The following is an 18,140-nucleotide window of genomic DNA, read 5'->3' on the forward strand; positions in this document are numbered from 1 at the left end:
GCCCGCTGATGATTTCCCTTTGGAAATGTTTAATTTGTTTTGCACACACGTGTGAGGAATTGGTCAGAACAGCTGATATTTTGTTAGAGCTCATTTATTTATTATAAATTTTTCTTTCACTTCTACACTACAGCTCCTGATTCTAGTTGTTTATTTGGTGTTTAATGTCACAAGCTCTCAAACAATATTGGAAAGGGCAAAAACAAGTTTGTAACTGAAAAGATAAAGAGACGGTTTGACGTTCCGGAAAATCTAATTGTGGGGGGTAAAAAAAAGCACAATGAACTGAAACAGCATGTGAACCACTGAATCTTTTGAAACTGGATGTATTACTGAAGGTCACAATTAAATATAAGACACTGGAGGGTGAATCCTACATTGTGAATGTAACATGTTCCACCTGACATTTATCACATGTATGATTTTAAAGCGATCTCATTAGCCTCAACTAAAGATGAGGCAAAATATTGCATACATAAACATACCTCCAAACAATATGAAATCAATCTTACAAAGATAAAAATTACAAATGAATGTAGAGATCAGAATTACTTGCAGCTATTTCCAAGTTTTAGTTGTTGACCTTGAGCATATCTGTTCACACAGCAGTTTAAAAGTGGAATTATGTCAGCTTAAGATTTCAGACGAGAGTCAGGAAGAGTTGCGGACTGGTGTCAAATCAAGCTTCAGGATCGCTTGATCTACTGGAACAATACATACATGGATTAATTAACAAGCAACTTCTATGAATACCCAGAAATTTCTTGAACAAGGTGAAATCTGATATTCTACCGACAAATTCACCCTCTTGGATCGAATTTGATTCTAATATCAGGATCACTCATCCCTCAGCATTATGCACTGACCACTTCTCGCTCTCAGTGTTACATTATGACCACTAAAATCACGGAAACAGTGTTTTTGTTATTTTTACATTTGGTAAAGTCATCCTGTGGGCCGGCTTGAACCGTCTTGTGGCCCACTTCTGGCTTGCGAGCCACATAATTGACACCCAGTCAAATCAAAGCGTGAAACATTTAAGGGTTTGTTTTTTAGATTGCCCGTCAAAATATTTATTAAACAAATAGAAAAACTGGAAAAAGAACAGACAAAAGTAGATTTACATTTCTATTTGTGCCCTGAACTTTTTCCGCTGTTACCATGGTGACCACCCAGCTCTGCTACCGACTTGATATAATGAACTTGTAGCTCCCGATGAAGTAAATGCTGCAATGCTTTGTTCAAGCACTCAGTTAAATAACGGTCCAGTCTGCAGGATCAACAATGTATGCTGTTTGGAAAAATTCAAATTTCTCAAATGTATGCTTGTTCGATCTCCTAAAAATCTGCCAAGACTCAATAAATCAAATGAGAGAAGAAACAAAATAAGACATAACGTTAGTCTGTTTGACCCACAGTTGAAACAAATAAAGAATCAAAAAGTAAATTTTTCTCTTCTTTATTTAAAAAAAAAAAAAAATCGAACATCATAAATTAACCCTGATTAGATAAGCAAGAAAAAAATCATGAAGACATCTCAAGTGAAAACACATAGTTTTGGAAAGTTTTGAGTTTGCATTTTGAAAATGATGTCTGTTTATAGGGAAAGGTAGAAACGCTATGAACAACGTAGTTAGCGTGCCAGGCCAGGAGTTGGCTGATTTTGGAATTGTCCGGCTACTCGCACATGCGCAGAAGAACTAGACACTACGGCTGTGGTGCGCATGCACTGTAGAAGCTTTTTCGAAAAGTTAAATTTTCCCCCCCATTTCTATGGAGATAGAATTTGAGCGTTTTGGAAAAACAGGTAGCTGTTTTCAAAAAGTTGCATTTTTACTGGTTCCAAGTACCAAAAACACTACGAAAGATTTCCATTTTCACTTGAAGACGTTGTCAAGTAAACGTGGCCTGAAGGGGCATTTTTCAAAACTTGTATTTGTTTCTAAAGCTAAAAATGGAATCGAATTTTCCGGAGTTCCTCACTCTGTTCCTGTTCATGTCTTTATGTTTGTCTCAGACTTGAGTCCAAAAATGGCTTTTTTTAGTCTTCATCACCTTTCCCAAATACAAGTCCAAATTTCTGTGATCCGAAGCGCTCCTAAAACCATTCGCCACTCCTCCTGATGTCCGTTACCCAATCACAGGTGTTTCCCTCGGCCTTCGGAGATGACGTGCTCGGGCGCGGCCCGGGTGTACCACTCCGACCACCCGCCATCGTACACCGACACGCCGGGGTGCCCGCACTCGTGGGCTGCCAGCGCCACGTGGGAGGCGGTCACGGCGGAGCCGCACAGGACGCAGACGGGGCGGTCCAGGTCCACGCCGGCCCGGGCGAACAGGGCCTGGAGCTGCTCCCGGGGCAAGAAGAGACCCGAGGGCGACAGGAAGGAGGGGAAGGGGACGTTGATGGAGCCGGGAATGTGGCCTGGCTCCGTGTCTGTGGATCAGAGGAGAAGAGGAGTCGAATGACTTTCTGATGATTAAATAACTCGATGCGATTTTCAGTCTGTATATTTTCTCATATCACATTTAAATGCAGATGGAACGCCGCTTCTTATTGACACAATGAGCTCTGATTTTTGACTAAATGCTGAAAGAGTAACTCAGTTTGTTTGCTCTTAAGGATGATTAATAGCTCTTGAGCAGCTAAAAGGACACTTTTATAAGTGAATCAGAATCAAAGTCAGAGGTACCATATTAATTCCTGGGGGATATTCAGTATATGCACTTGCTATTTAGCCAATTTACCTGCGATTTACAAGTTTTTTGACTACAAACCATCAATTGCTCAATTCTGCTTTATGCAATGTTATTCCAGCAAGACCTTGAAATTCAAATCATACTTTACATTGTTTCTAAATAGAAATACTGGTATTTCAGATCACAAGCCTCGTTAATAAAGCAGTTTATTGAATGATTCGATGGAAATATAATAAACGTAGGTAACAGAAAGGAGTGTCAGAGCTGTTGCTTCTCTATTTAATGACTGTTAGCATTAGAAGCTGTTTTTCTGAAGATTATTCCTGCACTAAACTAATGTTTACCGGAGGATCACCTCTTGAACTTATTCTTATCAGGTTTTAGAGCATCTTCCTTCCATTAACGGCTGTACAACCATTTGTATGAGACAAAAGTCATGCCAGAACTACCTCCTCAAGTAACTTGTAACTTTTTTAAATACACTAACTAGTAAGTTAATGTCACTGTTATTTTAGAAAACAGTAACTAATATTTGACGCTGTCTCTACAACGTCAGAGCTGTTCTGGAAACACGTTATCTCACATGTGTGATGGTGTGTGTGCAGATTTTTCTGCTTCACACGGGTTAGGTTATTTTTTCGACTCTTCCTCAGCTGACCCTGAGAACTTCCTGCTTCAGACAGAGAGAAAGAGAGCACAGGTCAAAAGACATGTACATCCAGCTGCACCCAAACAGCCTCAGAAACACAAACATACAAAGAGCACAGTCACCAAAAGAAGCTCAATAGATAGGCTCACGTCAAAAGAAGAAATCAAGGTAAACACACCTTTTATCTGAGCAATAGTGCAACTGTTGATGAGACTTTATTCACTGTCATCTCAGGGCTGCTTGAACGAAGGAGGCTGGGAACGTTTCACTTTTCCTCATATTAGTAAAAAAAAAAACAATCTTTACTTTTGCTAAAGAAAAATACAAACACTTTGTCTGAAAGGTGGGACGTTCAAAAAAATTGGAACTGAATGTACATTTGATGCTGTGTTTGTGCAGCTGTGGTAAAAACTGACTTTTTAAAAAAGTCCAAAATTGAGGATATATATTATGGTTGGAACCACTAGTCATATTAGTCGACTAGCACCCGACTGGTCGACATGTCGTGTTTAATTAGCATGATTTTTCTACACTTTACAGTAGAGTATTCAACAAAATAAAATGTCTGATAACTATTCAGCTGATGTATGTTTATGGCTTCTATGTTTGTTTTACAGAGAGACGTTGATGTATAGATTTCCACCATGGGACTGATTTATAATTCACTGAATTCTCTACTGACTCTAACAAAATTGATTTATAGCATGTTCTCTTATTGTATATGCAATGTTGCAGTTTTGTTCTTTCAATAAAGTAAATTTTCGTGCTTCACTGATTAGATTTTAACTTTATTTGCTATCGGAATTAGTCAATAACTAATGGTAACCGACTAGTCAACGAATGATTTTCATTCGGCGTCCCAACCCTGACATATATACTGTGTGTAGGTACACAATAAGAACACAGTGCAGTATGAGGAAACCGAAATTCACTGCTGAGACAGCGACATGTGTGGAGTTTAACCTACAGACAAACCCTTTGACAGCACATCAAAGGTAACATCCGGGTGTGTGTGTGTGTGTGTGTGTGTGTGTGTGTGTGTGTGTGTGTGTGTGTGTGTGTGTGTGCGTGCGTGCGTGCGTGCGTGCGTGCGTGCGTGCGTGCGTGCGTGCGTGCGTGCGTGCGTGCGTGTGTGAGTGAGTGAATAGATAAGATAAGATACACACTCTCACCATTGCATTCTTTTGTCATTATCTGTGTAGATCGACATGTTTGTGGGCGAATCATCATTCGCTTTATCAGTTATTGTCCTTTAGCTGTGTCGGTGTGTGCGCATGTTGGTGCGTGCGTGCGTGCATGCGTGCGTGCGTGCGTGTCCCCTCTCTGCGTATTTGGGTTGTTTGGTCATTCAGGTCCATCTGGCTTCCTGCCTCCTCCTTATTTGTCCAGAGCAAACTCCACCAAAAGCCTACGTAGCAGGGGACCATGGACTCAGCAGAATAAATGGTTTTTACACAACTTACCAAAATCATGCTAAAACCAATCTTAGATGTACTTTTAATAAAACACAAAAAAATACAGAGTTATTTCCCAATTACATAACTTTGGCTGCTTGCTACTCATGAGCCATCTGATTGACTGCAGCACAGAGCAACACAATACTGCTGGTGAGGCTATACTGTACATTTCGTGACACCAAGGACATTTTGAATTTTGTCCAAGCAAAATGTCATGTTTGTCACGTTATCACGTGTTTATGGTTTGAGGTATTTTTTTTTTTAAACAAATACTGCATTTTATGCACGTATTCTCAGATTTGCAAGCTGTTGTACTCGTGTTTCCATCATCTTGTTGTCCTCTTTTAAAGCGACTAGGAGCCACTGGATTCACGCCTCCTGTCCAAATTCCTTTTCTGACTTTGTTAGTCTGGTCAGTGAGTCTGCTGCAACACCACTTATCTCTGTCTGATCAATGAAGCAGTCCCTCATCATTGAGACTTGAGTTGTTATGTAATACTAAATGATGTTATGTTTCATGTGAAGTGACATTCTGTTCATTTTTGTAATATTTAGAATATTGTAATTCATATTATCATGTGTATCATCTGTATGTGTGTGTCAAGGGTCTCATGGATTTGATTTCTGTTAATAACCAGGTGTGAGCTGTATATTGTTGTGTGTAAATGTGTAGATTGTGTAGTATTGTGTATTGTAAATTTTGAAAGGCTGCATAAGTATTATTTATCAGAAATCTAGCTGTTCTTTCCACACAAGTCACTTTATCTAAATGGAAAAAGAATTATCAAACATCACTGCCAAAAGTCTCAAATTGATCAGAAGAGTAATTTTTCAATCAGTCCATGTTTCTGTTTCTTATATCAGGTTCATTCACAGTGCAGATTATTTTAAACAGCACTGAAAAGTTTATCTCCAAAGTTCCATTATTGTCTGATGGATCAATGTAATAGATAGTAATTACTAGTATTTTATGCATATCCTATGTTAAACTGAATCCACCCCCCAAAGAGCGTGACCCAGATCTTATGGCTCACAGAGCTAATGACTAACCAGACAATGCAAACATGACTGATCAGAGAATCTCCACAAGGTTTTTATTTTATATTTTCAATTGGTTCAGGTGACAGAATTTTGTAAAATTCATACTATAGTTTTCAATGAGGTATGGCTGACCGAGTTGATGCTTCAGACTCAAACTTGCAAGAAAAACTTTTATTTCAACTGAATCATAAGTTTTGAAGTTAGTTGCAGGTTGTCAGTTGATTTAAATCTGAGAAGTTTTTTCTGAAGAGTGAGTACATGTTGAAGTTGAACATGTGTTAATGAATATTCTCATGAGTTTATTTTGTGTGGAGCTGTGCTACAAAGAATCACTGGGATTAATAAAGTATTTCTAGACTGCAAATTAGATGACACATTAGTATAATTTTATTTCAAGATTTCTTATCAAGTACAACTTACTTGTTGTATGGGCAGATCATGTCGGTGGTTTGAAGGGATTTTATTCTCAAATTTAATGTTTAAATGTTTTATTTGGGCTCCCATTTTTTGCAGTGTATTCTATTCTTTTCTATTCCCACTGATCTTTTTCTCTGTTCTCCACTTTTCAGTTGGTTATGATTCAAACGATTGTTTCCTTCCTTGCTCAAGGTTGCAGAAGAACTTAATTGGAGAATCATTGGGTGTGTTTTTTCTTCTTCTTGTTTGTTTTTAAGTCAGATCACTCACTGTCTCTGGGTTCAGGGTCCAGTCCTCTGAACCTGCCTGCAGGTCTGGCATCCAGCACCTGGAACTCCTTGGTGTCCAGGTTGACCAGGATGTCCTCGTAGGTCTTGATCCAGGAGCGGTTCAGGGAAGCCTTGAACTCGGTCGCTGTGGGTCTCGCGTACTGATCACTGAGGGGCTGACCCTCCAGTTCCCAGTTCCTGAGCCCCCCGTTGAGCACGGAGACCCGGCTGTGCCCGAACACCCGGAACATCCACCACACGCGCGGCGCGGAGAAAGCGCCGAACTCGCTGCCGTCGTACACCACGACGTGCGCGTCGCCCCCCACACCCAGATTCCCCACGTATTCCGCGAAGACCTGCTCCGGCGGCAGCATGTGGTCCAGGGGAGAGGTTCTGTCACAGCACTGGTCGATGTCGAAGAAGGCTGCACCCGGTATGTGCCGCTTCTTGAACTCGCTCTTTGCGTTCTTACGCAGTTTAGGTAAATACCAAGAAGTGTCCAAGACGCGCACTTTACGAGGCACCTGCGCGGCCTGGGCCAGCCACCTAGAGGTGACCAGAGCCTTGGTCTGGAGAGCCATGGTTCTCTCTGGAGAGGTAGAGAGGCTGTGTGGAGGCTGCTGTTGCTCCAGATGGACCACTAGTTAATGCGAGGGGGGGCGAGAGAGAGAGAGAGAGATATAGATCACGCCCCAAAGTGAACCAGCTGGAAGTGAAAGTAACTTCAGAAAACAGCACGTCCATTTCTGAATAACAAATAATAACACATATTTCACACTTACTTTGTTGTAACTCACCATGTCAATTCAATTAATAAAGACATGAGGAAACAGGGCCATGAAAGTACTGCATCTACCCTAGACACTGCTCATTTTAACGTATATTACATATTTGATATTCTCCATTCGGTGTATTTTGTGATTCTTTATATTATACACGTTAGTTGTATTTTTGCCTGTCATTTACCTTTTTACCTTACTGTGAATAAATGAATGAACTTTAGACGGAATTCAGGTTTATAAGAATGTGAATTGACGATAATTATATTCATCCATTTATTATTTGTATATTAGGTTCAACTTATTATTATTATTATTATTATTATTATTATTATTATTATTATTATTATTATTATAATAAATTTATTTATTTTGTTTCTTTGTTTGTTTGTTTTTATGATGTAGTAATACACTGAGGAACTTTCTTCGGGTCGGAACCTTCGCATCGTCTTTGCCGTGTCCGCCCGGACGCTTTTTATCTATGCGCGGCGGATGTTGATGTGCTCACATGGTTTTCTTCAACATTAACTGCTTCATCTATGGTACTTTGAACATTAGAAACATTAGAAAAAGTGACGGTATTAAACCGAGATGTCGGCGTCGTTGGTGAGGAGAGGACTGGAGCTGCTGAGCGATGATGTAAAAGGTGAGTTTGCTCCCATGCTAACATTAGCGTCTAAAGTCTGTTCTCTGCTATGACTAAATATTTATCTCTCGATTTAAACAATTCAGTCTTCTTACCAACCGATTTGTAAATCAGTAAAGACGCTATTGAGTATGACTTGTACATACACTGCTTAGATACGTGGATCTAGGCCATAATTGTCTTTATTTTATAACATAAAACGTGGTGACTGAATTCATTATAACGCTAACTGCAAATATAAAATTATGAATGTTATTTTGGGACTTGGGGACTTTCTGTTGGCAAGGCATGAGTGAGAAAACCAGTACTGACAAGTACTGCCTCGAAAACATTTGTTTATTAACACAGTTCATCATTGAATGCTAGTCAACACTTAAAGCTCAAATCACACATTACGTTTCTATTTTCTTGGATCAGCGACCAATTGAAATTTCCAGGTGATGTTGAAGTGTCCGGATGAATTCATTCATTAGATTTGTCTAAACTGTTTTGCAAACAAAACAGTATGTATAAGATTTGATAAGACAAGACAAGCGCAAAACGCTATATTCAGCTATACTAGAAATGTGTTGATTCCTCAGGTTGTAAGAATTTCTCATGTTTTATCCTCCCTATTTGAAAATATTCTAAACTTTTTTTCCTTTTGCAATGTACCCAAAAGAGTAAGTGGATGCTGTGATTATGAAAATGTATTTATTACAAAAAGCCTCACTTGTTAAAATTTGACAAGCTAAAATAACAATTTCTTTGTCCCACAATAGGGAACTTTGCATATTACAGTAGCAAGTGGGCAGTAATATAAGAAGCACAAGAATACAACAATAATAATGAGTATGAATACCAATATCAGTAACAATAATATTCATACATGATGCTAACTGTGATGATATTTGACATTCTCACATAATGTTGGTAGCTATAGGATATATACCAGAGATTGTATTGTTATTGCCTAAAATAAATAAATGAATAATGTATATGACACACAAGAGAACAGTGATGAACGGCTGATCCAGCTGGTGTCCAGTGCCCTATTAGGAAACCTCTAATTTAATTCTCAAACACCTCCGCAGTGGTTCACAGAAGAGAATTTGTAGCAGTTGTTGTTTTTTTGTTCTGGGGAACATTTTGAAACAAATTCAGAAAGGTATATATTTTCAAATATTGTAAAAGCTTAAGTCAGTTGTCATGTACACCTCTGTCTCTCTTTCACTCTCTCTCCCTAAAGTAAAGAAGAACAAAAAACCTCAGCAGACCCCAAGTTCGGCCACCGTCATGGAGCTGGTGGGCACCAAGCGGCAGGGCGTCACGAGGCAGGTGAAGCGGCTGCAGGGCCGCCTCGGGCCCGGCAAGAGCAAAGCCACGGTCAAAGACAAGAGGATCAAATCTGCAGTGGGTCAGTCTGCAGTTTGACATTGAAGAAGAGCGCGCTGCTAATACTGGCTCACTTTTATAAGGAGCATGATTCCTGGATGAAGAAACAGAGATGACTTTTTGCTTTAGTGTGAGCCACCAGGTGGCAGTGACGCTCTTTAACATCACAGGCACTGAAGCACTTGTAGGTTTCTGTCATCTCTCATCAGTCTTGCTGTGATTGCAGAGGTATTTGTGTAGAATCTTAATATTTGCACAGGCCTTCTTGTTCTAATATCTCTCTTGTTCTGCATTGGTGATTGAAGAGGAGTTCAGGAAGAAGCAGGGGAAGAGCCAGATGAGCGCGAACCTGGCATACTTCACGAAAGCTGACCACAAAGCAACAGATTCAGATACACGGAAGGTAAATTTATCATTCATTTTTAGTTTTAAAATGTAGTCATTGTGACTGGTCACATTTCATCGTCAACATATTTGGACATCAAACGTTTAATTCGCTCTTTATGTTTTCATGGTTGTAATTTGACATATAGTGCAGGGCGGTAAATGGACTTCACTTATATAGCGCCTTTCAGCAGCGTGAGCAGCCCCAAAGAGCTTTACATAGTTCATCACATTGGCTCATTCACTCACACACCAATGGAGGCTGCAGCCACTCCAATGGGACCAGTTTGGGATTCAGTGTTCTTGCCCAAGGACACTTGGGCATGTAGAGGTGGGAATCGAACCTTAGAAACCTCTGAAAACGGAGAGGCTCTTCATGCACAGGAACATGATGCTGGTGGCCTCCTAAAAGACAACCACTAGGAAAATCAACTGCTTACAATCATTGACTCAATAGACATATCAATTACAATACTGTAGCCTGTTATATTCCTGTTCACTGAACTGTTACTTTTACATTTTAGACTTGATGGTAGGACTTTAGTGAGACATTTTAATGTTCAGGAGCCAATTACAGACCAATTTCATCTTGTGTGGTCCGGATTGGTCAAATAGTTCCATAATAACCTTTAATTTAAACGTTCAAGTTTTTCTTTGTCGTGATGCAGTGATGCAAAGTCATTAAACAGTTCAAATGCAGCCCAGAGTCTTTTGGTGGGTCTCTGTTACTGTTGGTCAGAACTTACAGGGTGGTTTCTGTCAGGACTTCTTCAGTCTAGAGTTATACATGACCTCCTTTAATTCCCTCAATGTGCCATCTTACGACAATTCTATTGTTTTATATGGGTTATTTATTTTTGTTTGATTTAGCTTGTGGAGGCTTTCTGATTGTGAGTGTATGATTGTGTTTTATTATTTCATTGGTTGTACTGCATCATATAGAATCAGGTTTTGCCCAAATATATTAGAAAAACCTGAAGTTTCTCACATGTAAATGTAAACACAGTTACATAAGATGCTCACTCAGCACTGACATTTTAGTTTTCCATCCAAACTGTCCAGAGTCTGATTCAAAGTTTCTTTCCATCTCAGATTCTGAACCACAGTTCAGGAAGACAGTCCAGGAATCGTCCTGACCAGCCGGCCCAGAAGCCCAAAGAGGAGCCATCTCTGTTCACAGAGGAGGAGTTTGAGCAGTTTCAGAAGGAATACTTTGGCAGGACTGTCAAGCAGAAGAAGTGAAAGGGACCAAAAGGAAGTGTAAACATCGTATTAAAGTGGATCTGTGGATCAGATTATGTTCTGGAAGCTTCATGCTGGAGGCAGAAAATGTGTCAACAAGTCCATTTTTGCCATTTTAGATAATATAAGATCAGATTTGATTAAACCCACATTCGGAAAGTCAGTTGTCTGGACACTTCCATAGTGTTTGTTTTCTTCAATTTCACAAAAATGCTCATGGACTGTGATTCGACGGCTTTCCAGGCTGTTGAGACAATATATTTAAATGCACATTAAAAATGACTATGTCAGCATTTAACTGTTGTCACAGCTCATTACTTCATCAAAAATCTGATTTAACCTGTAAACATTCAGCTGTGTGTTGTTGTGGGGGGACTCAAATATCTGGTATTGAATTATTTCAATGTGTCACCATACATGAAAATATCAGCTGAAATCCAGAACATTTTCCACTTTTATATATTTTTTCTTACACACTGTTTATAGGAGGAAAAAAACATCACATTAAAGTGATCACTTACTATTCACCGTCTAACGTCTCTCAACAAATCTGTAAACACCTTCCTTGTTTTCTTATGACTGGAAAAACCAGCTCTTTGTGGCTACTTTACCTTCCTGTCTATAATTTCTACATTAACCAGTCAGACAAGCATGAAATATTAAACATTTCCACTTTGTTTTGAGCTGTAGGGCAGGTTAATGAGACTTGCGGCAGAATGGGTGCTGGTCTTTGCTCTTATCGCCTCCATTCATAAGTGAAGAAATTAAATAAACTTAAATAAACATTGTGTTTACTCTTCAACTTTATATATTTTTTACCTTCTTTCATTGTACGGTTGACAACATGTTTTCCCTATTGAACTAAATGAACAGTGTTGCTAATTTTAATTTTATATGGAGGTTTGTATTGATCACAACTGGTGTTACCTTGACTTAATTCTACTCAACTCTGAGTGAAAATACTCTTGTTGAATACTATTCTCAAAAATAGCCAAAGTATTATTTTTCAGCTACATTAAAATGCATTGTTAAACAAACGCTTTGAAATATACTGAAATGTCTTCAATTAATGCACATTTCTCATATGATGAATTGCCAACATGTAATGATAAAGTGTTTTTTTGTCTAAAAATGCATTTATTGGCTAAATAATATGGATCAAAGGTTTTGATATTATTTAATTAGTAAAGAGTCCTGGTGGAGTTCCTAGATATCAAGTCAAGTTATCGTCTTGATCTGTTTTTTAAAAAAAAATCACTGCGGTTTATTGAATACAGATGTTTCAAACAATATGGATCTTGTTTAAAGAGTTTGGATCTACTTTTTGAAAGAACTCTGTACCAAGTATTTTTTGAAAGATACAGGTAATGCTTAACTATTAAAAATCCAAGTCCTATTTATAGAACGTGTCTGTGTATAAAGAGCTCATGTTTGTTTAGAAGAGTCCCGGTCAGGTCGAGAAGATCTAGGTGCAGTTTAAAGACACGTCAAGCTTTAAAGTCGAGGTCGAGCTGAGTCAGAGCTAGGTTGAATAGTTCAAGAATTAGTTAAAACTAGGTAAGTACTAGATGTGATGGCAGCGGTGCATAGATATGAAAGAACATGTGAAAAAGGTACCCAAAGATAACACTTTACCAGAGTAATATAACTGTTTCTGTTACTATAGCATCTGCTCAGCTGTATGGAAAAATAAAGTTATCGTATACAGTGCATTCAGAAGACATGAAATCTAGTTTTGATAGTTTTCTGCATGACACTTCCACTTCCTTTTACTAACATATTGACAAAAACAGTGATATGTTTTTCCCCTTTTGCTTTGGAAAATCCCCTCTTTTTCCCAGATCAATACTTAAGATTGACAAATGTGACACCAGTACCCTTATGGAGCATGTTGAGTAATTTAAGTTGCAAATCATCACAGTGTAGAACAGTAATGCTGAATGATAATATAAACACTTTACAGAGATCCAAATAGTTACCTTTTAGACATAATTTATGGTATGAATCATTAAATATGTGCAGATTTTTGTCTATTGTATACTTATATAAAGCATGAATGAATGTAGCAATTGAGCATTGAAATGTCATGTTAAAAGTATGTTAGTGTCTTATAAAGCTGTTGAAGCTTAAAGCAACCACCAGGGGGAGTAGAGCTTTTAACAATGAGTTTAGAGTTTAATATTTATGTACAATAAATATAATGGAGACTTTTAGAGGATTTAATATTTCTTGTACATGTTATATATTTTAAACATTTGAAAAACACCATATCTAAACACACAAGAAAACAAGAAAAAATAGTAATTGGAAAAGTTTAAAGGAAAAGAACATTGTTTCACCTATCAATAAAAAGCTATTAATTGGTTAAAAATCCTGAAACAGCTGGATTTAAGAAGATCTAAAGAAATCAGTTAAATACACTGAGGCACCTGGTTCGTAATAATGTGATATTTTAACTGTGCACAAAATAATGCGAGTTGGAATCTAAATGGTGTTATGTAATACAGTCCAAGCTTATGTTTAACTTCACTATAAAAGGGAAACCAAATGTTTCCTGCTTCAATGTTTACATTCTGCATTTGACCCATATTCGTCGGGCCATGTGGGTCTACTTTGTCAGCAGTATCAATGACGTGCATCCAGCTAATTAACAGCACGATTCGAGCGGAGGGATCTCACTCGTGAGGAAGCGCTCGTTTTGGAGGAGGCGTACACTGGGAGGTGCATCGGTTGGATATATACCCCTACGTCTGACAGTAACCGCTGTTCATGTTTTCGGTATAGTGTTAGCGATTATCATCCTTCCGTCGACGCTCAAGCGCTTAAAAAATGGCAGTGTGAAGGCTTGCGGCGGCTCCTCCTGCAACGGCAACAAACCGGCAGTGCAACGGCGAACTGCATTGGCTATTTCTGGCAAAATGGCGTAAGTACTCTTTATGAACGATTTTACAGAATTTCACATGTCAGCTGCAAGGGTAATATAAAGTTAAAGTCAACCTGTTGAGTGTGAGAATTGTCTTATTTTTCCTTTTTTAAATTTTTTTTTTCCAACGTACAGTGGGGTCATGGAAAGGAATTTCCTGGTTGGAAGTTGTGGTATTTTGAGTGTCAGGTTACAGGCTGTCAACTGAGGTGGTTCCCAGTGTTTCGAATCAATTGGTTTCCTTGCGAACTGGTGACTGACTGATGCGAGTAACCGGAGATGTTACAAATAAAATGTGTGTGGATAAATGGGATATTACTGTCGGGCTTTTAAACATATTCTTAGCAGTAACGACGGACGCTAAAGGGAGAGTGGGCCACCACTTAACGGTGAAACTACTTAATCCGTAACACAGGCGGCTCAAGTTGTGATGTTGAGTGAATAATCTGCCCAGCGTGCGTTAGTAGTCCATCAGACAGTTCCAAAAAGTATTTTTCTTCACGACTGTTGCTGTAATTTGACATTCTTATGTTTGTGTATATTAAACAATGACAACGTGGCGTGTCCAAAATGGCGCGCAGCAGCTTCGTGTCCTCGGCGGCCCCCGCCTCGCGCAGATGGCTTCTGTTGTGAAAATGGCGGTTTGCCCGCCCACGTGGACGGAAAGGAGGCGGGGTTACCGGTCGAACCATGACCAAATTAGGAAATGTTATCCCCCGGTGAGGGGCGGTGTTTCTTCTCTATAGTCGTCACCGCTTTGACACTTCAGAGGAGCGGATTAGCCAAATTTATCCTCCCATCCCCCATTACAGGGAGCCAACAGGCTTAACCACTGTACTGGTATAGGAAGTACTCAGTGCTGTGGCTTGATCATAGATGTCTTGATAAACACAATTCTGGCCACATGGCATTTGATTTATATGTGAGATTTATTTTTTAAAGTCACGTTCTCTGAACATATAATGTTAGTGTTGTTTTTGTTTTTTAAAAAAGGGGAGGGGGGGGTGCATCTATGGATGCTACTGCAGTCCTGATCCATGTATGTTTATAGCTTTGTGTCATTGTTTACAACTACCCTAAATTAAGAAATAATGGTTGCTACACATACATGCATACTTATCTAAATATCTACTTGTATACATAGTCTATTCTCTTGTGTGCTAGTGTCATAACTATTTTTGTCTAATTGTACAATGTGGATCAAATTTCCACACGTGAGATTAATAGTCTGATCTAATTTATATCAACCAATGAAGAAAAGGTTCACTAGAATTGTAATGTCTTTATATTCCATCAACTGATTCAATTCATTTCAATGGAATACTGGGTTGGTTTAATTCACTTTCTTAAATATAGGCTGAAACACATGGTAGACATAATCATGGAGGAGGATGATGAGAGGTCAACTTGGGTTCTTAAGCACTTTTCTTCTCATGTTCTCACCAAAACATGGTTTTCTCCTCCATCCAGGTCTCTCTCGGCAACCACCCTCAGCTTTGCTGTCATCGACAGCAGAACCGAACCCCTCGACTTGATAGCATTATCCGACTCTCCTCTCTTCCTGTACATCCGCTCACGGCTACCACTGACCAACAGCAGCCATGACACTCTCCCCGTTGGCCTTGGAGGACGTGGAGGCCCTGTGCTTAGGTGTGTATTGCAGCAGTGAGGGTTTTCAAAGCTTTATGGACAACACCGTTCAATAGAATCGTCACTGAATGAGACTGTCTCCTGCAGAGCACTCGTTTCTGATGGCTGACCCCATGGGGCCCCTTCTGGACCAAGATGAAGAAGAAGCTCTTTCTCCCTCCTCCTCTCTAGAGGGGAAGGCGCCAGCTTCGCCACCCCTCTCCTCCCCCTCCCTGTCTCCTTATCAGACCGTGTCGTTCTCTCCGCTCTCTTCTTCCTCGCCACCTCCCTCTCCCCCTCCTGTTCAGTCCTCCTCCTTCCTGGGAACCAAGGCTGGAGCCGACCTGCAGTCTCTCCCCTGGCTGGTCGCCGGCGATCTGCTCAACTCGGATGTTGGAGCAGATGATGGTAAAGGTGAGAAGAAGCTGATGTTGACTTTTAGCTACTGTAAGATGATGGATTATAGAAAATTATGGTAGAAACTTTGATTAAAAAATTCAGCTCATTGTGGTTCTGACTCGGTACGTTTGAGCTGGTGAAATGTTCCTGATGTGTTTTAGAATTTTGAATGCTTTCAAGATATACAAGTGAAAATGTTCTGAGCAGTTTAGAGTCCAAGCGGTTTGCCCACAGGCAGCCTGACCCAAATGTTCCAATGAGGTTATATTCAGACCTTCTCTTTGTGAAAGAAGGCCACATGATTCATTCATCTACTCGAGTAAACTAGTTATCTAATGATGGTTGTTCTGCACGGAAGTCAATCTTCTCTTTAACTCAAGACGTAACGTACTTTGTAGATCAACAAATTTAGGCTGTATGCTGAGTAATTATTAGGTGTGGGTGAGGGGTGCAGTCTTTCAGAGCTGGTAGGTTGAGTCATTAAACTCTTGACAGGTTTACTAAGGTGGAGTTTGTGCTAATTGGGGATCACTTTTAATGATACTTGAGTATGTGCACAATCAGTGGTGCGATTCATCACAAGGACATTGTGGGAGAGAAAGCTCCAATTTTTCTGTTACATCAGAAGTCATAAAAGAGGAAAATGTGGTTATAAGTTTTATTTAACAAATCTGTCTTCTTCCTCAGGAGATGATGCATTCGCTGGCATGGACTGGATGTCTGAAAAAATTGACCTGAGTGAATTTGACCTGGAATCCCTGATTGGTTCCTGCTCGTCTGACGAGTCGCCCGGCTCCCCCGAGGAACTGCTGGCTTCCCTTGACTCCCACATGGATCTGGAGCTCGACTCATTCGCCCCCAGCAGCCTGGAGCTCGACCTGTCGCTGCCCAATGTCACGCCACTCCCTCTTGTGCCCGCCAAGATGGAGGTGGTGATGAAGTCCGAGCCTCTCTCTCCGGCTCCTTCCTCTCCGGCGTTCACATTGGAGCTGGGGAGTGAAGTAGACGTCCTGGATGCAGAGAAAACGGCCACATCAATCACTCCCGCCTTCCTCCCAGACCCCAGTGGAAGCATTCAGGCCCCCGACGCCCCCATCGTGCTCTCCATTCCCACTTCCGGTCACATTGTGGTGGTGCTCGCTGACCAGGAGTCCGCCTCGCTCCTCCCTCTGCCTGATCAGACCGATAAAACGTCCACGTCAAGCGACTGCGACAGCGACTCCGGTATCGAGTCGGCTGCTGGCTCACCGCCTCGTCACCCCTCCCCGCCGCCCCCCATTTCCACAGCTGGTTCCTCCAGGACCAAACCCTACTTCAAACCAGAGCCTACTGCCATGCCCTCCCCCAAGACCCCCAAGGTCAAATCTGTGTCTGGGGCTCCCAGAGTGGTGGAGAAGAAACTGAAGAAGATGGAGCAGAACAAGACGGCTGCCACGCGCTATCGGCAGAAGAAGAGGGTGGAGCAGGAGCTGCTGTTGACTGAGTGTGACGAGCTGGAGAAGAGGAACCACGAACTGGGAGAGAAGGCAGAGTCCATCAGCCGAGAGATCCAGTACCTCAAGGACCTGATGGAGGAAGTCCGCAAGCACCACCGTGGAAAGACCAGCTCAGTGGCGTAGGAAGGAAAAGGTTTCATGAGGAATCCACTGGAGTTAGTCTGTAGAAGGTGGATGAATGGAACAGGAAGTGGAAAGCCCTAGAAAGTTTAGAGCCATGCAGATCGGGGGGCTGGGAGGTCGTCAGGTGAAGCATCTGTACATGCTTGTCTCTCAGCCCCTGGTCTGGTCCCCGGTCCAACCCCCGTGTGCTCCCTGCCTGGTCAGGGTGGACCAGCGTCCTTGTAGACTAGGCATGCAAAACAAAAAATCACCATAAACCCGAGTAGTGTGGTAGAATTGTAACTCATGAGCAGAGTATTGGAAAGATTAGTCCATTATTCTTCACCTCCCCTCCTCAGCCCAGCTTGACCCCATCATGACCTTCCAACAGCTTCAAGTCCAGAAAGGGGCCTCGGCCTATTTATGAAATCTCAATGTTACACTGTCAACATTTTGTGTGTACATAGTTTTTCTCTGTTTGCTTGCCGACTGTGGCTTTTATTTATCGCTGGATAAAACTCCCATCTCCTCTGCAGTAGCTCACACTCTTAGCGCCAGTGTTTGGCTTGTAAAAATGCTTTGCTTTTTCTTTTTTCTAATAAATTTCTGTGAGAAATTGATCAGACTTCTTTG

The 18,140-nt window shown here is 40.7% G+C and overlaps 3 protein-coding genes across 4 annotated transcripts; 2 read left to right on the top strand and 1 right to left on the bottom strand.

Moving 5' to 3' along the window:
• Nucleotides 1–316: 316 nt before the first annotated feature.
• LOC308109986 (3-mercaptopyruvate sulfurtransferase-like) lies at nt 317–7,184 on the bottom strand. Its single transcript, XM_080463959.1, has 2 exons — nt 6,535–7,184; nt 317–2,437 (listed from the first exon to the last, which is right to left on the bottom strand). The coding sequence occupies exons 1-2, from the start codon at nt 7,112–7,114 to the stop codon at nt 2,139–2,141; spliced, it is 879 nt and encodes a 292-aa protein (XP_080320085.1). The 5' UTR covers nt 7,115–7,184; the 3' UTR covers nt 317–2,138.
• Nucleotides 6,635–12,669, top strand: rps19bp1 (ribosomal protein S19 binding protein 1). 2 transcript variants are annotated; one of them, XM_080463960.1, is made up of 5 exons: nt 6,635–6,966; nt 7,718–7,958; nt 9,187–9,354; nt 9,638–9,735; nt 10,809–12,669. In XM_080463960.1, the coding sequence occupies exons 2-5, from the start codon at nt 7,904–7,906 to the stop codon at nt 10,956–10,958; spliced, it is 471 nt and encodes a 156-aa protein (XP_080320086.1). In that variant the 5' UTR covers nt 6,635–6,966; nt 7,718–7,903; the 3' UTR covers nt 10,959–12,669. The 2 variants fall into 2 exon arrangements, with proteins under 2 accessions (XP_080320086.1, XP_080320087.1); XM_080463961.1 differs by having other exon boundaries at nt 6,943–6,966; nt 7,871–7,958; nt 10,809–12,663.
• A 949-nt stretch (nt 12,670–13,618) lies between these two features.
• Nucleotides 13,619–18,127, top strand: atf4a (activating transcription factor 4a). The gene is made up of 4 exons (XM_080463545.1): nt 13,619–13,881; nt 15,352–15,531; nt 15,619–15,924; nt 16,597–18,127. Exons 2-4 carry the CDS (start codon nt 15,483–15,485, stop codon nt 17,526–17,528), a joined length of 1,287 nt encoding a protein of 428 aa, XP_080319671.1. The 5' UTR covers nt 13,619–13,881; nt 15,352–15,482; the 3' UTR covers nt 17,529–18,127.
• The last annotated feature ends 13 nt before the right edge of the window (nt 18,128–18,140 follow it).

This window comes from Lipophrys pholis, assembly GCF_963383615.2.
Source record: "Lipophrys pholis genome assembly, chromosome: 5".
Taxonomy (NCBI): Eukaryota; Metazoa; Chordata; class Actinopteri; order Blenniiformes; family Blenniidae; genus Lipophrys; species Lipophrys pholis.

What these genes read in the sequence shown, in the direction of transcription:
- LOC308109986 (XM_080463959.1), bottom strand. Translation starts at nt 7,114, where the DNA reads ATGGCTCTCCAGACCAAGGCTCTGGTCACCTCTAGGTGGCTGGCCCAG. An exon ending in GGACCCTGAACCCAGAGACA is followed by an intron (nt 2,438 to 6,534) that starts GTGAGTGATCTG and finishes TCTGATCCACAG; the next exon opens with ACACGGAGCCAGGCCACATT.
- rps19bp1 (XM_080463960.1), top strand. Translation starts at nt 7,904, where the DNA reads ATGTCGGCGTCGTTGGTGAGGAGAGGACTGGAGCTGCTGAGCGATGAT. An exon ending in GAGGATCAAATCTGCAGTGG is followed by an intron (nt 9,355 to 9,637) that starts GTCAGTCTGCAG and finishes TGGTGATTGAAG; the next exon opens with AGGAGTTCAGGAAGAAGCAG. An exon ending in CAGATTCAGATACACGGAAG is followed by an intron (nt 9,736 to 10,808) that starts GTAAATTTATCA and finishes TTTCCATCTCAG; the next exon opens with ATTCTGAACCACAGTTCAGG.
- atf4a (XM_080463545.1), top strand. Translation starts at nt 15,483, where the DNA reads ATGACACTCTCCCCGTTGGCCTTGGAGGACGTGGAGGCCCTGTGCTTA. An exon ending in CGTGGAGGCCCTGTGCTTAG is followed by an intron (nt 15,532 to 15,618) that starts GTGTGTATTGCA and finishes TGTCTCCTGCAG; the next exon opens with AGCACTCGTTTCTGATGGCT. An exon ending in TGGAGCAGATGATGGTAAAG is followed by an intron (nt 15,925 to 16,596) that starts GTGAGAAGAAGC and finishes CTTCTTCCTCAG; the next exon opens with GAGATGATGCATTCGCTGGC.